The sequence below is a fragment of the Crinia signifera genome, chromosome 5, assembly GCF_055691185.1.
Source record: "Crinia signifera chromosome 5, ASM5569118v1, whole genome shotgun sequence".
In the NCBI taxonomy this organism is placed as follows: domain Eukaryota; kingdom Metazoa; phylum Chordata; class Amphibia; order Anura; family Myobatrachidae; genus Crinia; species Crinia signifera.
Genome location: NC_139221.1, coordinates 214,121,848 through 214,142,854, shown reverse-complemented (window position 1 = coordinate 214,142,854; position 21,007 = coordinate 214,121,848). Strand labels below are relative to the sequence as shown.

General features: G+C 39.9%; 1 protein-coding gene across 3 annotated transcripts in view; it reads left to right on the top strand.

Annotated features, from left to right (window-relative positions):
* Window positions 1–21,007, top strand: part of GLI3 (GLI family zinc finger 3) — a 192,929-nt gene that overhangs the window by 5,430 nt on the left and 166,492 nt on the right. For 2 of the 3 annotated variants that reach the window (XM_083188516.1, XM_083188514.1), the window contains exon 2: window positions 18,218–18,368. In XM_083188516.1, the coding sequence (XP_083044642.1) occupies window positions 18,245–18,368 (124 nt within the window). In that variant the 5' untranslated portion in view covers window positions 18,218–18,244. Of the gene's footprint in view, window positions 1–1,422; window positions 1,491–18,217; window positions 18,369–21,007 lie in introns of those variants that run through there. The other variant, XM_083188515.1, reaches the window with a different exon arrangement.

Genomic DNA, 21,007 nt, shown 5'->3' with positions numbered 1-21,007 from the left:
ACTCAGAGCTTTGATACAGACGCCCCTATATGTGAAAGGAAAAATAATGGTACCCAGTAGACATAAACTGATAAGCAGTTTAAAGTTTGTCTGCTATCGAATGTGTGTGTGTGTATATATATATATATATATATATATATATATATATATATATATATATATATATATATATATATATACTGTGTATATATATATATATATATATATATATATATATATATGCACTACTCACATAACTATATCGATAACCCGACATTGCCACTTGTGGAGCAAGAGTGTCTGTTCATTTACATTTTGTAGTTTTTAGGTTTTTGTTACATTAACACAATTTTGAATTTAGTAAGTATCAATTTTTTTAAAGGAACATATTTTTAATGAAAAGTTTCTCTGTCAGTGTAGTCATATATTTTTGCTATCTAACAAGTATAGTAATTGAGAATGAGAGTGACAAGGATATAGTGAATCGTAGTTATCACAATCTGTATTTGTAGTTTTTGCAGAGGATGCACCCTTTGCCCTTTCCTTTAACATTGGAAGACATTGTATAGAGGGGTGAAAATTGTTTGGTTAGTCACATTCAGTTTCATTTGCTTTAGGTCAGCATATCAGTACAAACTCCCAATTCTAGAATTTCATGCTATTGCAGGTGATACGAACAAGCAATAGTAATGTATTATGAGTGAACAGGTCCAAGTGTCTTTTTTATGGTACATGCACAAATGTATTTATCATTGACAGATATTGTGCGTATGGCAATATTTTTTTTTCTTTAAATTATATTGTCTTGATTTATTGTTTTTTTTCATAAGTACACTTTCAGCTGTAATAAAATTGTCTACTACAATACTTAATCAAAGCTTGCATGTGCATGGTGAGACAATACTGAGGCAGCATATACAACATGTAATATGCACCAATACATGTCCACATGTCTGTATGTTTATGCAGTACAAAATCTAACTGCGAACAGAGACATCAATATTAATTCTTTGTAAGTGGCATTAAGTTGATTTAGTCCTATCCCATGAAAAAGAGCGGAAGCCTATTAATCACCCTCAAGTAAATTATCTTAGTAAATATACCCCCTTGTCTAATCACAGGATAATCACGCTGGTGCCTGACATGGCAGCCCCATCTCTTATAAATGTGGTGTGAGTCCATTAATTAGAAGCAAAAAAAAAAAAGTCATATCCTATTTCTAAACAATAACATGTGTCAGCTCATTACCCAGAAGGCCGAGGCCAATATTGTGCTCAAAGGTTGTTTAATGAATGGAAATGTGAAAGTCCATTTTTCAAGGTAGTACAAGGTTCCTGTTAGTTTTCAACCCCCAAATTCATTGTCTGCAGGACCTAGTCATTAGTCATCTGTGTATTAGCACTGCCCTCAGGCTGTCCAGCCTCGCACTACTTCACACTAGCATGACTTTGAAAGCGTACTGTACTGACTTGTAGAATTACTGCTGTTATTTCCGCCTAACTGGGTGCTAGGTAAGTCCCCTCCCCATCTTATCACTCATCATAATCCCCCTTTTCTGTTCAGCTGCTTTCTGTGACTTTAAGGAAAGGATTCATGGCTATTTCTTTTGCATCCCATTAAACCTTCCAGTTTGTCAGATGTATTCCCGGGATACAAATATTTTTTAAAATATGAGCTTGTTTACAGTTTGTGAATCAGTATTTTATAATGGTAATCAGGTTTAAGTTTTGTTATTTGTTTCTTTTGTTTTACTGAATTAAAGTGAGAATTGTCAATTAATGTCTACTTTTATAACAATTGTGTGCTGTTTTTGTACTTTACTGCATTAGCACCGAAATTGCATATCTTCAAATTCTCTGAACTTTTTTCAAATGCAATTCTAACCCACCACATTTTCATGAATTATCAAGTCATTTTTATGCAGAGTGTGTCCTTGTTTTGGCTGCTCTGGGGCCCTAGCTATTAACTGAAAACCTTCAAGCATACTTAGTAACTTTTAAAACATATGGTTCGAGACATTTGGCAGTTTCGACCACAAATGTTTATAAATGACGTTCTTTGGATAAGATAGGACAGCTGTAGAATACTTCACTCACTGGAAGTGTGAACTGCCATGTAAACTCCATTCTACTGATATTGTATAAAATGCACATACAGTATGAAATGTCATTTATTGTTGTAAATAAAGTTCGAGATACTTATTGAAATCCAAAATAAAATACTGCACAAGTTCATAATTCAACATATTTTTTTACCATTTTTACATCAAAGTATTGTAAAATATGTGGCATGTTATAAAATAAGAGGACATATTATTTTGTTATGCAGTGTATTTAGATATTTTGTATTTTGTTTAAATTGTTGCATCATTCTAACATTCTATACTAAATAGGATGAAATATTATTTAGTATCATTTAATTTGCTGGTTATTATAACAAATAATAATAGAATGCACAAGTACATTTATACAAAAAGCTTCCAGATTTTGGTGGCTTCTAGAAGAATAGGAATTTTGTTATTTCCAATTGTAATATGTTTAATTCAGATCGGTGGCAAAATCTGGCACACGATGGTGCCATAGAACTAACGCAGAGTATTGCTATTAGTTTAACCCTGCTTTACCAGCAGACTTTAACGCTAGGAGTTTTACTTTTTTTTTGCTTGCTGTAAGAAAGCAGTTTACTTAATACGCATTATAATGTGTTTAATAATGCCTCCATCTATAGTGTATTTGTGATGCAGTATGTGCTAATGGTATATTGGCACATACTAAAATTTACATTACGAATGTAGAACCGATGACAACAATGTAGCCTGATGAAATGAATGTTTCCTGCCTACTTTTAAAATCATTCCCCTAAGAGGGAATATGTGCTTTGTTTTATTAAATGCCTTTCTCACACCCCCTGTGTATTTCATTCCAAGGAGTCTTACTCACTGACTTGTCTTGCGAGCCAAATTTTACATCTTCATAAGGACAAGCCCTTGGAACCAAAACTGTTTCAGTTTGAATGTTTTGTTCCAAGGCAAAAATCATGTTACTTCACTAAACTGTGTATAAAGATGGAAACTGATTTAGTATAGGATTACAGGATATTGGTTTGCTTGGGTATATCAGGCATATGCTGAAGTTAAAATATTGTCTTAACTGCAAGTTCTTACAAATGATTCCCATAAGTTCAGTTACAGCACATCCACTGCTCCTTCTCCTCTGCTAGACATGAGCAGCAGCATATTACCACGCCGTTAGCTATGTAATAAACTAGAAGCGGATATTTGATTTGTTGGCACGGATGGTCTTCTATGTACAAATATTGTTATGTTCAATTCCGGTTTCTCTTTGTCAGGTTGAGGATCTAAAACCTGTCTTAACAATTCTCATGTCTATGTAGATAACTGGCAATGTAGCACTATGAAAGCAACACATGGGTTAAATTCAATTAGCGATCAGGAACAGTTATTGTTGCAGTGGTTTGGAAGCATCACCAGTGGCACTGCATCTTGCCCCCACGCTGGCAGATCTTGCCTCAGACTTATGGATTTTTCTAAGCAGTCCTACCGGGATGTGAACGAAAAAAAACGGCCAAACCAACGATATCATTCTTGCGGAATATAGCTGCACTTGCTTACCACTGCTACAAAGTCTTGCCTAATTGAATTGACCCCATAGGGTGTTCTTAGAAGTACAAACATAAAAAAAAAATCCTATGATACTACATTCAGTTGTTCATAGACTGGTTTATATGGTGGGAATTAAATTCAGTTTAATGTGCCGACGGACATGTCCTTTAAAGATTAGTGAAAATTCTGGTCTCTAAAGTGAATTTGTCTGTCTCAGAAGGACTTTTCAGCCATCACACTCAATTGAATTTCTCCCAATAAGTATTTTATACTATACCATTAGTACACGCGTGTCCTCATATGATGTTGCATCGCAGAATACAATTTGCAAGATTCTTCGATGCAGGCATATGCTCGCACTCATGATTCATTGGCATTGTATTGAAAAGTTTGCGTGATGCTGCACCTGCGCATACACATAGCAGCAACATCATATGAGGATACATCTGTACCATGTAATCTCTTTTACTTGATCTGATACAATGACATAAATATACATGTGGGATCCTTTAGTGCTGGCAAAATAAGTCATTGAATTTCACAAAGGCACTAAAAAATTGGGCTAACTGAAAACCTACTGTAGGAAAATACAAATATATATAAAATAAAGAATAAGGTTTAAAGTCTATAAATATATTTCTTAAGCCAGAATACCATTAACTCTTTCATTCCTGATGAGATATCTACTGCACTGTACATCATAATGTCATTGTCATAGATGTAAGTGCAATAGAGTGCGTGTAATACTTTTTTGTGTTTTGTTTTCCTATGTGTAACTAGAAGTGGTGGAATGATGGACACATTAAGGCCAGTCTTCTGTCCTACTGCATGTTCTTTTTTTTTTTTTTTGAACCTTCTAACTTCTAACAGCTGCACAGTAGATGTAAAGTAATGTGTTCTGTTGTGTGCAGATATGCTATTGATTAATATGAATTGATTGATTGGTGTGATTTTAAAACTACATTGGGAACAAGATTAACACCTATAATATAAGTATTGACTACATCATTTATCATTGGCTTTTATTTGTATTTACAGAGCATGTCTACAATTCAGTTAAGTTAATTATTAAACTGGACTTTTTTGTTTTCAAATATTCTACACTAGTACTATAAACACTAAAAATAAATCTTGATATGATGTGCCTAAATTGACATACATTTTCCCAGGGGCAATTTCAAATCAGTCCCCCCAACAATGCTTTTAAATTCCAGATTCACAATTCATTATAAAGAGGAATAGCTAGTCTTCAGGTGGCCATACAACTACTGCGATTTCTCACAGCAGTGTATGACCATCGGATCCTCCTTGAGCCACCAGGGATCCACTCGGGTGGCAGTATCGATTGTGATTTATCGCATGCGGTCCTTCTGCATGTGACGGATCGTATGCCGCCACACACCCCACTGCCAGGAAAGGGTTCGAGTCATTTGCAGCGCATTCTGATGCAATGTCAAGAACATGCAATTTGAGCTGATTTCACATGATTTCTCATCTGGATCTTTCGGAATCAGGGGAAATTGCCTTCAAATCACATAAGTGTATGGGGGCCTTAAGGTGCAGAGTTAATAGCAAGTATGACTTAATCGTTGCTTTATAACTGGGACATAACTACATTATGTGCATATTCGCTGATATGCTGAGTTGTATGGATGTCTGTTCTCCGACCACTCTCATACCTATGCTTGGTTTGATAGCCATTTTCATTATCAGTGCTGCAGCAGCTTTATCTCTGCTTGCAAAATATACTACACACACACACACACACACACACACACATATGCAGAGCTTACAATTCCATTGTCATGCCCTCAACATGAACTAGTTAAATGTAGCCTATATTACCACCCAGTTCGGCCCATCTCACATACCTATACAAGTTGAGGTGAGAAAAAAATGCAAGATACTTCAACCTCTGAACCGACCTAAATGTGCCGTAATTGATAAATTTTGACATAGTCAGACTATGAGCTAGATGTAATAGGTCTGCATGAAGCAGGATATGCAGGATTTTGTGCGAAAATGCCCTTATTGTTAAAGCGGCAATCCTTAGAAAGGCAAATCCACCCAAGTTTTACTACTCCAGAATCTCTCAAGCTATCACATTTAGCCCAATGTGGTGGAATCTAAGATAGTGCACTGTGAATATAAACTGTTCCCATCAACCTTTGTACAGAAATTTTAAGAGTTTCAGCAGGGGCTATGTCACCAAATGGTAGTGCCCCTAGCATGTCAGTCACAATTCTGCTTTATACAGAGTTAGGGGTGGAGGCTATTGGTTAGAAGTAATGTTTGCTGTAATGATCCCTTAAAGATCATCTCCTCCTTTCATCAGATAATGGAAGTGACCTGTTAGTGTAAATGAGTCTACTGATAATGATCAGGATTGGCTTGTAAAGCTGTCATTTATTAAATACACCGTTTTTAGGCATAGTTTGGTAAAGAAATAAAATAATAATATAATAATAATAAATCAATGCTAAAATGACTATGGGAAACTAGTAGAATTGCTTTATTGCAAATGATGGATGATGACCATAGAATTTCAAGTATACTAAAAGGTCAGCAATGTGAAAATGACTGTGAATGTAGCACTATTGAAGAACACTCAAGAACACTAACTTGACTCTCTGCAGAGGAAGTCATAGTATGAAAACACAGATACACAATCATTGACTGCATTATGAGCACTTTGTTATCATATTACAGCCTTAAGCAGTACACAGCTAGCAGTTGTTCACAACCTTTAAATGGTCATTATATATATTCTGGGCCTGGAATCTGTACAACTGGTTACTGAAAAGCAGGATTTTTATAAACATGAACGGGACAATTGCATAATATTGTGTTTATAGTGTTATATATATATCAGTTTCCATTATTTTACTGTAGTAGTCATGGCAATCAACCATATCCACCCCACTTATGAATAAGTAGGATAGCATTGCTCTCCTTAGACAAACCACAAAATAGTGGAAAAGTACAAATATCTTCTTGGCATCTCTTCATATCCTTGGATCTCCCTTGATAAAGTTGATCGACTTGTTATTTCCCTTATTATTGTATGAGCAGGAACATCCCTAAACGTTTTTGGGAGTACCCGCACATAATAAGTTCCCCACAATCATACCCCAGCAGTTATCGGAGATACATGCTGATATCAAAGGGATCATTAATACATTCGGGCGGACAGCAGTTTCATATTTCCGTGATAACCAACGGGCTTAGAACCAGATCATTAATAAATATTCCCCTTAGCCTGTATGTTTCTGTTTCAAGCAATAGTTATTCTCAAAAATGGCATAGCTTGAAGCATCACTGGTACTTTTGGCAGTCACATGAATAAACTGCTTTTCCCACATTGGAAGAAAAGACTTGAAGTCTTTTCTTCCTATGTGGCAAATCACATACCTCCGTAGAGACCAACATTTCTAGTTAACGTACATGAATAAACAGTAAAGAATGTAGCCATGCTTGGAATATAGATTGTTTTTTTTACTGGAAATAAAGCAATAGCACATGCTTTTCTCCACTCCTGATCCCAGTTGGAGCCCCACGAACATCTCTTGTGAGTCCTGTGGTTTTCTCACTGCACACCTTTTCTTTTGGTTAGCTGTATTTCTCATTTGGCTTCTAGCACCACATCTGTGCGGTCTACCCCCAAATCTACTGCTTTCTCTACTATCTTGTGTGACCAGCAATGTTATCTCCAGACATATCTCCCAATACCATCTAAAGCTCAACATGTCCCAAAAACAAAGTTTATCTTTTTTATTCAGCACCTCTCCTCAAATTTTCTTCTTAGGACCAGACTCTCCTCCAGTCTTGTCTCCATTACTTTTGAAATCCCAGCTCCAATGCATCATAACTCTCCATATAACTTGCATAATAGTCTAAAAATGATCATCTTTCAATTAGTTTAAGGGGAAAATTGTTGAGTGTACTTAATTACCTTTCTTCATTTTTGCTTTCACCTCCTAGAGATGCGATAAATGATGAGCAATTTTATCACGAAAGTAGTCACTGTAATTACACAGTATCATAATGCGCAAAGCTGCCACGGAACCTTGTAACTTATTGAATTTGCCAATAACACTAGATTTATTTCACAAGTTTGTGCTGCAGTATTTGCAAGGTATACTCTTCCCTATTTACACCAAATGGCTATGTATACATTTCAAGCGAAACACACACACCAAAAACTATAAAACATAATTTTGTTCCAATTTAAAGATTTTAAAGTCTTGCAAGGTGATCAGCCTGTAGCAGCGTGAGTTACACAATGTATGTCCAATGCGTTGACCATGGGAGGAGGGTGTCGCTATCGGGTGAGCTGAGCTAGGAAGCTGCTGGCTGTCTGACATGCTTGTGATGCAGCCACACTAGGCAAGTGGCTGAAAATCCCAGCTGACTAGTAGATTTAGATTTCTCAGGAAAATGCCTATCATGAGACGGCTGCCTCAGAGGAACTGTTTTGTTGGAGAAGTAGAACATAAGGAATTATTAGAAAAGTGTATTTTTTTTATTGCTGCAGCATTCTAAAGGACTCATCTTAGTATTGTGATTAATATGTATTTTATAGAGCAGGGCTTGACAAATTTTCTTAAAATCTAGGAGCCAGGATGAATGTGTAGGAGCCAGACAAACTGAAGGCCCCCATACACTAGGCTGACTTGTCCTGAGGACAAGTCAGACCCAATTTCCTCTGAGCTCCCCCGACAGATCTGCAGGACATCACACAAACTATAAGGCACTTGATGTGCCATTTTTAGTACACATGCAATTTATCCCATTCCTGGGGAGCTAGGCAGCGGTGGGGTCTGGGCTGCACTGATCGCTGAGGGGTGTGGTGCATTGCAGTAGGGCAGGCAGTCCGGAGTGTTCGGGAAGAGTCTGGCACTGCTGCCCATGCTGCCGCTGACTGCTTCCAGCAGGAGGGGAGGGGCGGTGTCAGGCTCTGCTGCTGCAGGAGTGGAGGAGGGGGTCGGGCTCTTCTGCCCCCACTGCCATTAACTTCCAGCAGGAGGAGGGGGGGAAATCAGGCTTTGCTGTCCCCTCTCCCATTGATCTGCAGCGGGGAGGAATCGATCTCTGCTGCCATTGTCTTCCAGGAGGAGTGGAGTGGGGGGTCGGGTTCTGCTGCCCACACTGCCCTTAACTTTCAGCAGGAGAATGGGGGTCGGGTTCTGCTGCCCGCACTGCCCTTAACTTTCAGCAGGAGAGGGGGGGGGCGGGTTCTGCTGCCCGCACTGCCGGTAAATTTAAGCAGGAGAGGGGGGTTGGGCTTTGCTGCTGCTGACCTCTAGAGGGGACAGAGGGGGGTACTGGTCTGCCACAACCAGATTCTGCTTCCTCCCTGCCTGCTAAATAATCTAGTCGCCAGGAAGCAGAATCTGGTCGCCATGGCGACCTGGCCCCTGGGATTTGTCGAGCCCTGTTATAGAGTATATCTCACTAATGAGAAATGTTTATGTCAGTTTGTACAAAGACAGGTGTGTTTTCACAGTGCCCGCCTGAGGATACGTCATTTAAACTTCTTAATAGCACTACAGCTTCATGCTACTCTTGTAAATATTGCACTGAGTGGGGAATATGATGGTGTATTGTGATTTGTATGTTATAAGCATTCTACAAGTCACTGTAGACATAACTAATCAATTAGAGGCCTACGGCAGTGTGCTTCTACACAGGTTATTGAACTCTAGGGACTTCTAAAATAATTTAACTATGCCTTATTTTAAACTCTTGAAATATACATTTATTTGGATAAAATATTACGGAAACTAAGATAAGTGATGGGAGTTGAAGCAAAAGGAAGATGAATTTGATATAATTTTTTTTTATGTATTCACATATATGCAAATCTGTATACAGTAGGATGTATGCATTTATTTCTGTGTGCTCCATAGCTGTGTTTTTCAATCACTGTGCCATGGCCTTGAGCTTTTTTCAAGTGTGCCACCAGAGCTAGAGATAGCCACACCAGTCTACAGCTATCACCAACAGTCTACCTGTTATTCACAGGTCTCTTCCTGTATTCTGTATAGTGGATAGATGAGACGGCCAATTTCTGACGTCAATGGTTCCCTTCTGGCTGCTGGCCCCTCCTCTTCTCATCATCCATTCCACTAATCATCATCACTGGTTGGCGGTGGCTGTTAGTGTCAGTCCCAGTTCAAGGGCTTGTTGCTTAAGAAGCTGGCTGGAGATTGCATAGCAAATGAATCAGATTTAGATAAGATGAGTCACATGGAGCTAGGTGAGGAGCTGCTCTGGTTTCCTGCTTTTATACCCTCCCTGCTAGCTCCCCAGAAGAACATATTGGCAGCTAGATAGTGACTCATATATTGTTCACAGGAGGGCATTTTTAACACTACACACTGAAAGGCTGTTGGCATTGGCATAAGGTCTCTCTTGTGTTTTGCAAGCATATGAGCCTGACAGACTGTACGGTGTTCATCTGGGGGTCAGTATGTTTTATTTTTGTGTTCTACGGTGCACAGTGTGATTCATTGTTTTATTTGGGGATCAAAGTAATATTTGTTTTCAAATGAGGGCCAATGTATTTTATTATTGTTACCTGTGGGGACCAGTGTGATTTTTTTTTCCATATGGGGGCCAATGGGTTTGTTTTTTCCTGTGGGGTCCAATGTGTTTTAATTTGTCGGTCTGATGGTGTGCTATGGCAATTTTAAAATCTTATTTGGTGTGCCATTAGTTGAAAAAGGCTGAAAATCACTGCTATCTAGGGACGCTGTTAGTTCAAGTATGAAGCAGAATAACTCTTACATCTGTTTCATTGATGTGAATATACAGTCGTGGAATGCAGTGTGTCTAATATTGACAATTTGTTTAGTCATCATATGAACCAGTTTTCTATCATTGGTGCTCTAAACCAATACGCACTTGTTCTTTAGATGCAAAAAAAACCTTCTCTGAGATCAATCTGTGTGTTGTTAGGGAACCTACAGATGTTAGGGAATCTTCAGATGAATCAGGGCTGTTTGGAACAAAGTGATGTAGCACTGGTTGCATAGCATATGTAATGTGCCAAGTCCAGTTGTTGAACAAATCAGGCAGAATCTCTATACTTTCAAAAGTCTTTTAGGAAGACAAAACGTGCCAGTCAAAATCATCTGAGTGACTGTGATTTCACTGGCAATGTAGCTACTTTGTTATTTTAGGATAAAGTGGATTAAATGTTAAGGGGCCTACTCACGGGGCAACACTGCTGAGTGATCTAAGCAATGTAGATCCCTCAGATCGCTCAGCACACAGCGCTGCACAGTGATGTGTCAGCGCTGTGTGCTGAGTGATCTGTCAGGACCAGTGTTCTTCAGTGACAACACTGGCACTGACCTGCGATCTCATTTGATTTATCCAGCATGCTGGATATTAATAGCTGGGCAATAGCGACATGCAGGGCCGCACATCGCTATCGCTACACATGGAGCAATGTCGGGGCATTTTCTAAGCGATCTAGTAAGATCGCTTAGAAAATGCCATGAAATCGCCCCGTGTTTAGGCTCCATTATAAGTTGCTGCCTAAAGACTGGAGACTTTTCTGATAGTAAAAATGGCAGGCTTAAGCATTGGGAAAGCATCACTTTAAGCCAAGGAAGTCAAATGAAATGCACAACTACTGCTAGTGCTAGTAGGCAGGCAGGAGAGGTGCACAGCACAGAACCGCTCACTACAGCATAGCACAGAACCGTTCGCTGCACAGCAAAGCACTTACACCTCACCGGCTGAGCAGCCTAGCTGCTAAACCAGGCAAAGGCCGGCCATATTCCAGGTCGCAATGGCTGTATGTAATGTCATGCAGTCACTGCGGCTTTTCCCTCCTGCATGCATTGGTCAGACCACTCCCACAAAATGTAGCCCCTGCAATGACCTGCTGCAGCTCCCACCAGCTCTGAAACGGCAATCAGCTGTGTTTGTAGTTTAAGGGCTTGTGCGCTTCGGGACGTGTACATGCGTCAAAGCACTTCGGCAGACACCTCTGAATCCGTCCATAAATTTGTTTTTGTTTTTAGTTTAGTTTAGTGTTTCACACAAACTTAAAGATTCTGCAGCCTGCTAAACTTACTTTTCACTTTGGTTAAGCATTAGGTCTTGCTACTGCGAACCATCCATGGCGCCTAAAACTTGTGCTTTTATTCAGAAAAAGTTTTGATAAATTTGTAGGCTATGAATGTTGTTTAAAACTATGTACATGACTATGGGCCAGATGCACTAAGTTTCAAAAGTGATAAAATAGAAAGTGATAAACAGCCAGCCAATCAGCTCCTACCATGTTACAGATTATGTTTGAAAAATGTCAGGCAGAAGCTGATTGGCTGGCTGTATATCACTCTCCAGTTTATCACTTTTGAAGTTTAGTGCATCTGGCCCTATGTCCTTTAATACCCCATTCTCACTGCCACAAAAATCCTGGGATTTTACCAGCACAAGAACTAATTTCCCATGTCGTGTCTCAGTATGATTGGGTGTGAGCGAAATTCCCGGGTGTAAAGCTCCGGTAATTGCACACAGGTTTTTTGGAGGGTTATTTCTGGGAATTACACGGGTGTCCACAAGTGTGAACAGGCACGGCCTGGGTTTTCCACACAGGACGTGAAAAAGCAGGCTGATTGGGGAATGAGATCAGGTGACATGTGGAGGAATGAAGAGGTGCTGGAACTGCTGGCTGTGAGAGGGGAGGAGGAAATAAAGAAGCAAGTGACTGGCACTGTCAAGGATTCAACAGTGTACTACAACATATCAAAAATACTGTCTGCCCATGGCATTCATAAAATCCAGTAACAGATTATGAACAAACTTAAAGCACTTTGTAAGAAGTACTCCAAGGTGCATGATCTCAAGCGGATATATAGTGCTGATGCCCGTATGGACAATAAAACCTGCTCTTAGATTCCTCACACTTGTTGGCAGGGCAGACCCAGGAACCATTGCAAATGGGGCAGACCCAGGAATTTCCCGGGTCCAAGGTGCCATGTGAAGGGGGTATGTGAGCTGAGATGATATGTGCCCCGGCAAAAACCTGGGTTTTTGCAGGAGCGGCAATGAGTTATAAGTCCTATTTTTTCCCTGTGTATTATTGACATATGTAATGTGCTGTGTTTTACAACTTGTAAATACAGTACTGTTTATGTAGTTTATTGCCTCTAGAATCTATCATTTATATTGTTCTTTAAACTTTTTATTACATATCAGTATTGTTTACACAACCTGAAAGAATGTTATATATATTATTTATATTTATGTAAAAATCTCAGATTTGCCTTGTCTAAAGCTTTAGTAGATTACCAACCACCTTCTTCATTGGACAGTATATTGGCTGGAGATGAACCATTGTCCAGATCAATACATTACAAGCAACTTTAATCATAGAGGAGATTATAGTACTAGTAACCCGACTGTAATCGCATTTACGGTCTGGAAAGAAAGACAGACCTGTAGGCAAGTTTTTGGTTTGAGAGGGATTAAGTTTTAGAGAGGTCTGGAATGAATTGTCCACTGGGTTCATGCCTGAAGGAGAATTAGAAATGGCTGCTGCATGGTTGGATGAAGTGAGACCAGAGATATTTGCATTAAGGAAAGAATGTTTATCCTATATGAAAGTTCAGAGCCGTGACATAGTCTGCAGTAACAGGCCTGGACAAGAATTGTCATTTTATCACACAGATGAATGAAGTTACATATTCCCTTATTCATGTACAGTATGTTTCTCCAAATGAATGCTTACATAGCAAATTAACACACAAAATACTTGCATAGATGGACTGGAGCTGTTATAGAGAAATTATAATACTTTGCTTTCCTGTCACCACTTTGCTTTCCACATGTAATACTTTAATGTTTTCTAAATAAAGTAATATGTATCTTACCATTTGTGACTATTGGACAGACTACTTGTATTTCATCAGTATGTTGAGTTATAATATGTCTGGAGGGGTATAAACCCCAAGGCTGTTTAACATACACTTTTCACCACTTGGTAAATAAAGGGTGTTTTTCATTGCTGGGATGATTGTCTAGATCAGGGAAGGGAAATCTTTGGCTCCCAGCTGTTGTTGAACTACACATTGCATCATGTCCTGCTACAGTTTTGCTATTTGGCCATGCTAAACAGTTGCAGGGCATGCTGGAATGTGTAGTTCAACAACAGCTGGCAACCAAAGGCTCCCCATCCCTGGTCTAGATGCTATTATGGATAGATTTTTCAATGTCATCTAGTTGATTTTGTAAAGATTAGGCCTAATTTAGTGGTTGGGATTATGTTGTTGATTGAGAAAGTATGGGAGTTATGGCCATTTAGAGGTACTCTCCCTTCCATTACATAACTGATTATCCCTACAGAGGTCAGTGGCACATCTGTCTAGGTGGGCCTTTTTGTGTCATTGATAGGGGAGTTTGGATACCTTTAATTGCTGTTGATGGTTTGTCAGTTAGACCACATCTAGGCCTTGAGTGGCTGGTGATGGGTTGAGTGTGGTATAGGGGTCCGACAGTTGGGATCCCGACAGTCATTATCCCAACGTCGGGATCCCGACTGGCCGGACCCAGACAGCATGGCGAGCGCAACAAAGCCCCTTGCGGGCACGGTGGCTTGCTACGCGACCCACCTATTCTATTTTCCCTCTATGGGGTCGTGGACCCCCACGAGGGAAAATAGCTGATGGCCGTCGGGAACCCGGCTGTCGGTGTTTTGACAGTCAGGATCCCGACGTCGGGTGAATGCCTGTCGGGATCCCGACTGTCGGGACCCCGCCCGGCACCCGATGGGTTTGCAGTTGGCCACCATTTTGGTCTGTTTGATTTTTGTTGTCATGAGTTCTGGACACTCTTTTTCTTACCACTATACCTCTCTAATTTTATCATTTAAAATAAAGCTGATCTTTTCCTGACAATTATGTCTCATGTATAGTTATTTTAGATAATTATTTTTTCCACTGTTTGTAAACTACTATGTATGGGCATTTAGTTTTATTTATTTATTATTATTATTATTATTATTATTATTATTATTATTATTATTATTATTATGCATAATTGATGTGAATACTTTTGTACATGTGAAAGGTATTCATATCTTTGTCAACTTTTTACATTACTACTCATCAAATATAATATATTTCACTACTGTGTCCATATTAGGATGTTAAGTAAGGACAAACCTTATCTGATATAATATACTTAATACTTTTTCATATTATGTGCTTCAACAGCATGTACAGATTATTTACTTGCATTTTACCTCCATCAGCCACTTGCTATGGGCAACTCCTCTTAAGGTTTGATAAATGTACTTGGTGTGTCCATTCCTTTTTTGGCAGTGAGTTTTAGGGTCCTAAGAAAGGAGTATTGGAAGTATCCTAGGATTGTTTTGGGTGGGTAATTTCCAAGCATGATTATAGCATCTGTAGCGAGATAGGATCTCTGTTCATGATGCTTACTTTTGCAATTAGCATGAAGCTTGGACAAGGAAAAATGTGGATGGTTGTGTCTGCTGGGCAGAATAGGCTTTCACTTTCAGTTGGCAGGATTTCCTGTGCATTGAGATTGCCATGTGTATATGGAACATAGATGGCACATGCAGCAGACTCAGAATCAGCCACCTAATATACTGTAAACTACCATAGCTGGCACTTTTTCCATACATAATAGACTTATTATACATTTAGGTGTATAAAGAACTGTGAATATGTTTCCCTGCCATTGGGAAGGTATGATGTTAGGCTACAGAAGATGTTTTCAATTGCTGTTCTCATCTCCTGCCTTCTACTTTCATACTGATCATGGTTTCATACAGCTTGGAAAATGTAGCATTGTCCATTAATATTAGGTTTTGATCATGTATCTTCCTACTTGCTGACTGTGAAGGTCCTTGTTGCCATCTCCACAATGGTGGCGGATTGGTAAGCAATGTGGAAGCGTGAATAGCAGAGCTATTGAATGTGTCCCAGTAAATGCTTACAGTATATCAATATGTCAGTGGTTTCTAGTATCTTTCTACTATCACAGCACCATAAAAGCCCTGGCAGTTGTTTCATGGCATCCTATTTGCCACAATTATATCTATTTAGATACTAAGCAAAAATGATTAAAAAAATGAATAATATGGTTACTTGTCATCCTTACATTCAGTTACTTGGTGGTGAACATGATTGCATTTCTGGTTTACATGTCACTTCTGATGGCAGCCACTATATACTAAGCCTTGGAGAGAGATACAGTGGATGGAGATACAATTCCAGCCAACGGGCTCCTACATGCCACGTTACAGGCTGTGTTTAAGAAATGACAGGAATTGATTGGTTGGTACTTTTTCACCATCCACTTTATCTCTCTCAGAGGCTTAGTACATAGACCTCTGTGGTTTAAAAATAATAGGAGCCCATAGGTTGGTATTTTTTTCTCTTCCACATTTACCTGTTTCTGGGGGGCGATGTATCAAACCTCGATGAGAGAAAAAGTGTAGATAGATAAAGAACCAGATTATTAGCGTCTAACTGCCATTTTATAGGTTTGTTTTAAAAAATAACAGGTAGGAGCTGATTGTGTGTAACTTTATCTCTCTCCAATGTTTGGTATATCTCCCCTTTTAAGATTTGATGATCACCCCCTGTATCGCTTTTAACATGCCTATTTATTTCTTTATTCTATTTGATTGGTATGTTATATGCAATAACACATTCCCTAGTACTCTGTTATATAAATATATTGAGATAGTCACAGAACTGCTCATTTATTTAATAGCATTATAATTCCCAGTAGTTAGTGCATTAGTGCATTATATTATTATTATTATTATTATTATTATTATTATTATTATTATTTTAATAATTACACAGTACATCTATCAGCACTATGTAAAAGTCTGAGAAACGCTGCAGCCATCAACACTCTCCATAGAGTGATTAGAATCTCATCTTCTCTCCAGCTTATCTCTGGCATAAAGCTGGGTACACATATATACAATTGTCGGGTCGTTCAATTGTATAGGTGTATACTCTGTCCCGTACGAGCGATAAACGGCAAAAAACTGTCTTGACCGTCCATACTCGGTCGGTCGACGGTTCTTTGCTGTTCTAATTTTCATCCGACAGGACGGCCCCATATCGGAACAAAAGTGCAGTCTGTACTCACGTTCGATCGATATGCTGCCGTCCTTGCGACTATACTGCCAAAGCTGGAACGCCCAAAGCTGGAACGCCCACCAGCATCGTGCTGGTGTGTACCCAGCATAAGACTTGAAATGGCAAAAATATTGAAAATATTACCTGCTTTTGGGTTTCTGTTTTTAATTTTGGGCACACCACTTGCTTAGTAAGTCTAGCCCTTGTGCTTTGCAGCTATATTAGACCACAATTATTAGTTCAATCTAACAATGGTCTTGTAAGATGCGGTCATTAGGTGTCTACTCACTGTTGAGGCTTTTTTTGGGCCTGTACTCTGTTAAATTTGCAATAAGTTACAGTACTACACAGTACTCAATTAAGTTGTTATTTAATTCCTCTTTTATAATACACCACAAGCTTGTCTGCATTATTTTGCTGGTGTGCATGGGAAAACATAGCTCCCAACAAAAAATTGTGAAGTGAGATTTCCTGGTCTGGATTAGTTCAAAGACAATGTCTAGGTAAACAGTCATCCACAAAAGGTCAACATGCACTAGGTCGGCATTGACAAATGGTTGACACCCGCAAAATGTCGCCATGTAAAATATCAACACATTAAAAAGGTTGGCATGAGTTTTTCAGGCTTTTTTTGGTGTACATGTTGACACCTGAGCATGTGGAAAAATTCCAAAACTGGGAACAAATCTTTACATGTGTCGACATTTTGCCTAAGTCAACATTTTATCAAAGTCTACTTTTGGTGTTGAACTATTGACTGTCTTCCTAGACCAGGCATGGCCAAACTATGGCCCTCCAGCTGTTGTGAAACTACACATCCCAGCATGCCTTGCCATAGTTTTAGCATTCTCTAACAGCAGAATTGGGGCAAGGCATGATTCAACTTCACAATAGCTGGAGGGCCATAGTTTGGCCTTCCAGCTTGACCTAGACTTCAATCCTTGACCAAGATTTCAATCCTGAAGCTATTGTTACTAACAATATAGTGTTCATTCTAGCACTCGCCATCTTTGAAAACCCATGCAGTTCCTTTTCGCTGTCTGCTGTAGTGCTTCTAGCACAGTGTGGTCTGTATATCAGGGAAAGAGGGGGGGACTGGACTGCACACCATATTTTTAAACATAATGAGAGGTGCTACCAAGTTAAGGCTTCTAGTACCATACAGGAAAAAAGAACAATACTGATGCACACTCTAGGTGCTAAGAACACTGATAGTAAAAATAATTTTGATAACTCTTACAATTAACATGGAGTATAATTGAAGTTCTTAGCACACATTTGCGCAAATATGTGGGCCCATCCACCGCGTCCAGGTGAACTTCATTAGATGGGTCCCTGTTGTAACTTAATCCTATAGCTATGTAAGGGATGCACTGATGCTAAAAAATTCCTCAGATTTTTTTGTGACATCTTAATAATGCTTTCCTGTGCTCTAAAACTGAAAACCTTATATCTTTTGCATTACTTTAAACAGGGAGGTTGTAAGTAATGAGAAGTCAACATGGAAGCACAGTCTCACAGCACTACCATGAGTGAAAAGAAAAAAGTTGAGAATTCCCTAGTGAAGGGCCACACTCGGACAGACGTGAGTGAGAAGGCAGTTGCCTCCAGCACAACTTCCAATGGTGAGTGCAAAGCATTGAAACATTTTATTTTCCAGTGTTACCTTATATGTATGTATCTGCCAGATAATGTCTGATTAATAACTTTGAGACAGGGGTGTCAATGAGAGCTTTTTCCAGACTTTATACCTGCATTATTATGACTCATTTTGAGTGGTGTTATTAGTTTCTGTTGCTAGAAAGAGTACCGTCATGCAAAGTTTAGAATAATTACATGTTTGATATGTATTTAGACAACACATCTTCATAAATTCACACTCTATCTATCATGACCCTTTGCCCTTTACAGAGGAAGTGCACTCTGACTGCCTAATGCTGCCCATACATATGTCAGATATTGCATGCAATCATTCGTTTTCGGCCACATCTGGCTGATAAATTGAATGATTGCATGCATTTTTAAGCTGACATTCGATGCGATGCACAGGCAGTCCGTCGGTCGAATGTCGCATCGATAAATATTATGAGCTGCACATAATATTTATCGAATTGCATGAGCAATCCCATGTGGTTTTTAACCAAATGCGATTGCTCGAATGCAATCAGCTGTGGGAGCGGGGCAGGGATGGGGACCGGAGCCGGCGGCGGTGGACGAGGAGCGCGAGCCGGTACCTTAGCAGGAGCGGGGCAGGGATGGGGACCGGAGCCAGCGGCGGTGGACGAGGAGCGGGAGCCGGTACCTTAGCAGGAGCTGGGGACCGGAGCGGTGGAGCTTTCAGGTGGCGGGACTCGACGGCGGCAGCAGATGACTTGAAAAACTGGATGGCCCTCTGATTGGCTGAGGCCGCTGAGAGACAGAGCTCTCTCAGCCAATCAGTGGCCGTCTGAATGTGAGGCTGCTGATTGGCTGAGAGAGCTCTCAGTCAGCAGCCTCGGCCAATCAGAGGGCCGTCCAGTATTTCAAAGTCATATGCTGCTGCTGAGTCCCGCAGCCTGACAGCTCCGGTCCCCAGCCAGGCAGTACCCCGCAGCACCCGATGTCCATCACAGATGGCATGCGACATTGGGTGCTGCACTGGGCACCACTTGATGCGATGGGACATCGCATTGCGATGTCCCATCGCATCTGATCGCATAAGTGTATGGGCAGCATGAGAATCTCCTAATGGCAGAATCATTTGAGTGTATGTGTTGTATTTATTTAGAATAAAAACATGTAAATATGTATTTGTGACCATTTACCACCACCTATATATACTAGATATCTGCAACCTTAAATCTTTTGAGCAAAAGGGGTCTTACTTAAGCCAGGCCATGAGTGCAAATTAGGCTTCTATTCCCGGTGTTTAACATCAATTTGCCCCCTTTGTGCACAATTGAATTCCCCTTTAGTCTTATGACTCATTCTAGCATTTGAAATGTTTTACTGTATAGCAAAAGTAAGGTGTTTTTTTTTTTAAATTGAAATGTATTTTGTGTGTCCTGCTTGTTATTGTCTACTGATCACCAGACAACTAATGGAGCATATCATTTGAAAAATGAGATTCCCCTCTTTAGGGTGGCCCTATGGCTGTGCATGTCAGTGTGGGAGAGATAGGGCACAATAGGGATAGGGCACATCTGAAGAGAAGTATTGATTTCCGATGCGCTAGACAATAGTGGTGATCACCAGACAATAGCAGCAAATTTGGGCCACACTACTTAGAAGAAGGAACTCCTTTCATATGTAAGCAACCCACAGGTGTAGGTGTAATAGGGCACGTAGTGCCCTCCTACCCTTATACAGAAAACTATTTTTGCTTGGTATAGCTACTAGTGGGACACATAATTTCAAATAGAGGACTTCCCTCTTTTAAATATGAGGGTGCCCTTAAAGGTGCCAGTGTCATTACAGAAAATATATACATGGGACTTACCACCTGCAGTTAATGTATATGCAGATGATGAGCCACACTTCCTTAATCACCGAGTTGTATTCTTGTTATCACTCATTACAAATGACAAATTGAGTGCCAGCCAATCAGCGCCTGTCATTTTTCAAACACGTGACAGTTAGAAATTGATTGGTTGGTGCACCATTTACAAATTATAACGAGTTATAATATGACCATCACTTTATATATGTTCCCCAAAATGCTCTGTTCCTAGATTTCCTTGCCAGTGGCAGCTGCGGAGTTGGGGCTGCAGAACAGCCCAAAATTGTTGAAATAGGGGAGTCACACCAACTGCCAGTGAGTCCCGGAAGCCGATATTGTCAGTGTTTGGGATTGCAGTGGCCACCTCTGCAGCTGTAAGTGGCAAGGAAGTAAGAACAGAGCATTCTGTACCTAATGGAATGGGACATGTTGGAGGATGAGTTAAAACCAGGCACTTGAAGACAAAATAGATGGTGATGCTACCCCTCCCCTGAGGGGACCAAGCAGGAAGTAATGGGGCCATAATCCTGTAACTTCCTATCCAGTTCTCCATGTCTCTGCAGCTTTAGCACCCCGGTGTCTATCTCAGCCAGCGGTACTTGTTTCCTAGTAGGGCACCCACTAAGCAAATAGCTTAGTGTGCTATTCTGCGTAGGAAAATCGTTAACTGCACAGGAGCGCGTATACAATGAAATATTGCATAGGATCGCATGGCACCAAATACGATGTGATATTTGATTGTACATGCCATGAGATGTGATGAGTGCTTACAATGAGATAGTTTTA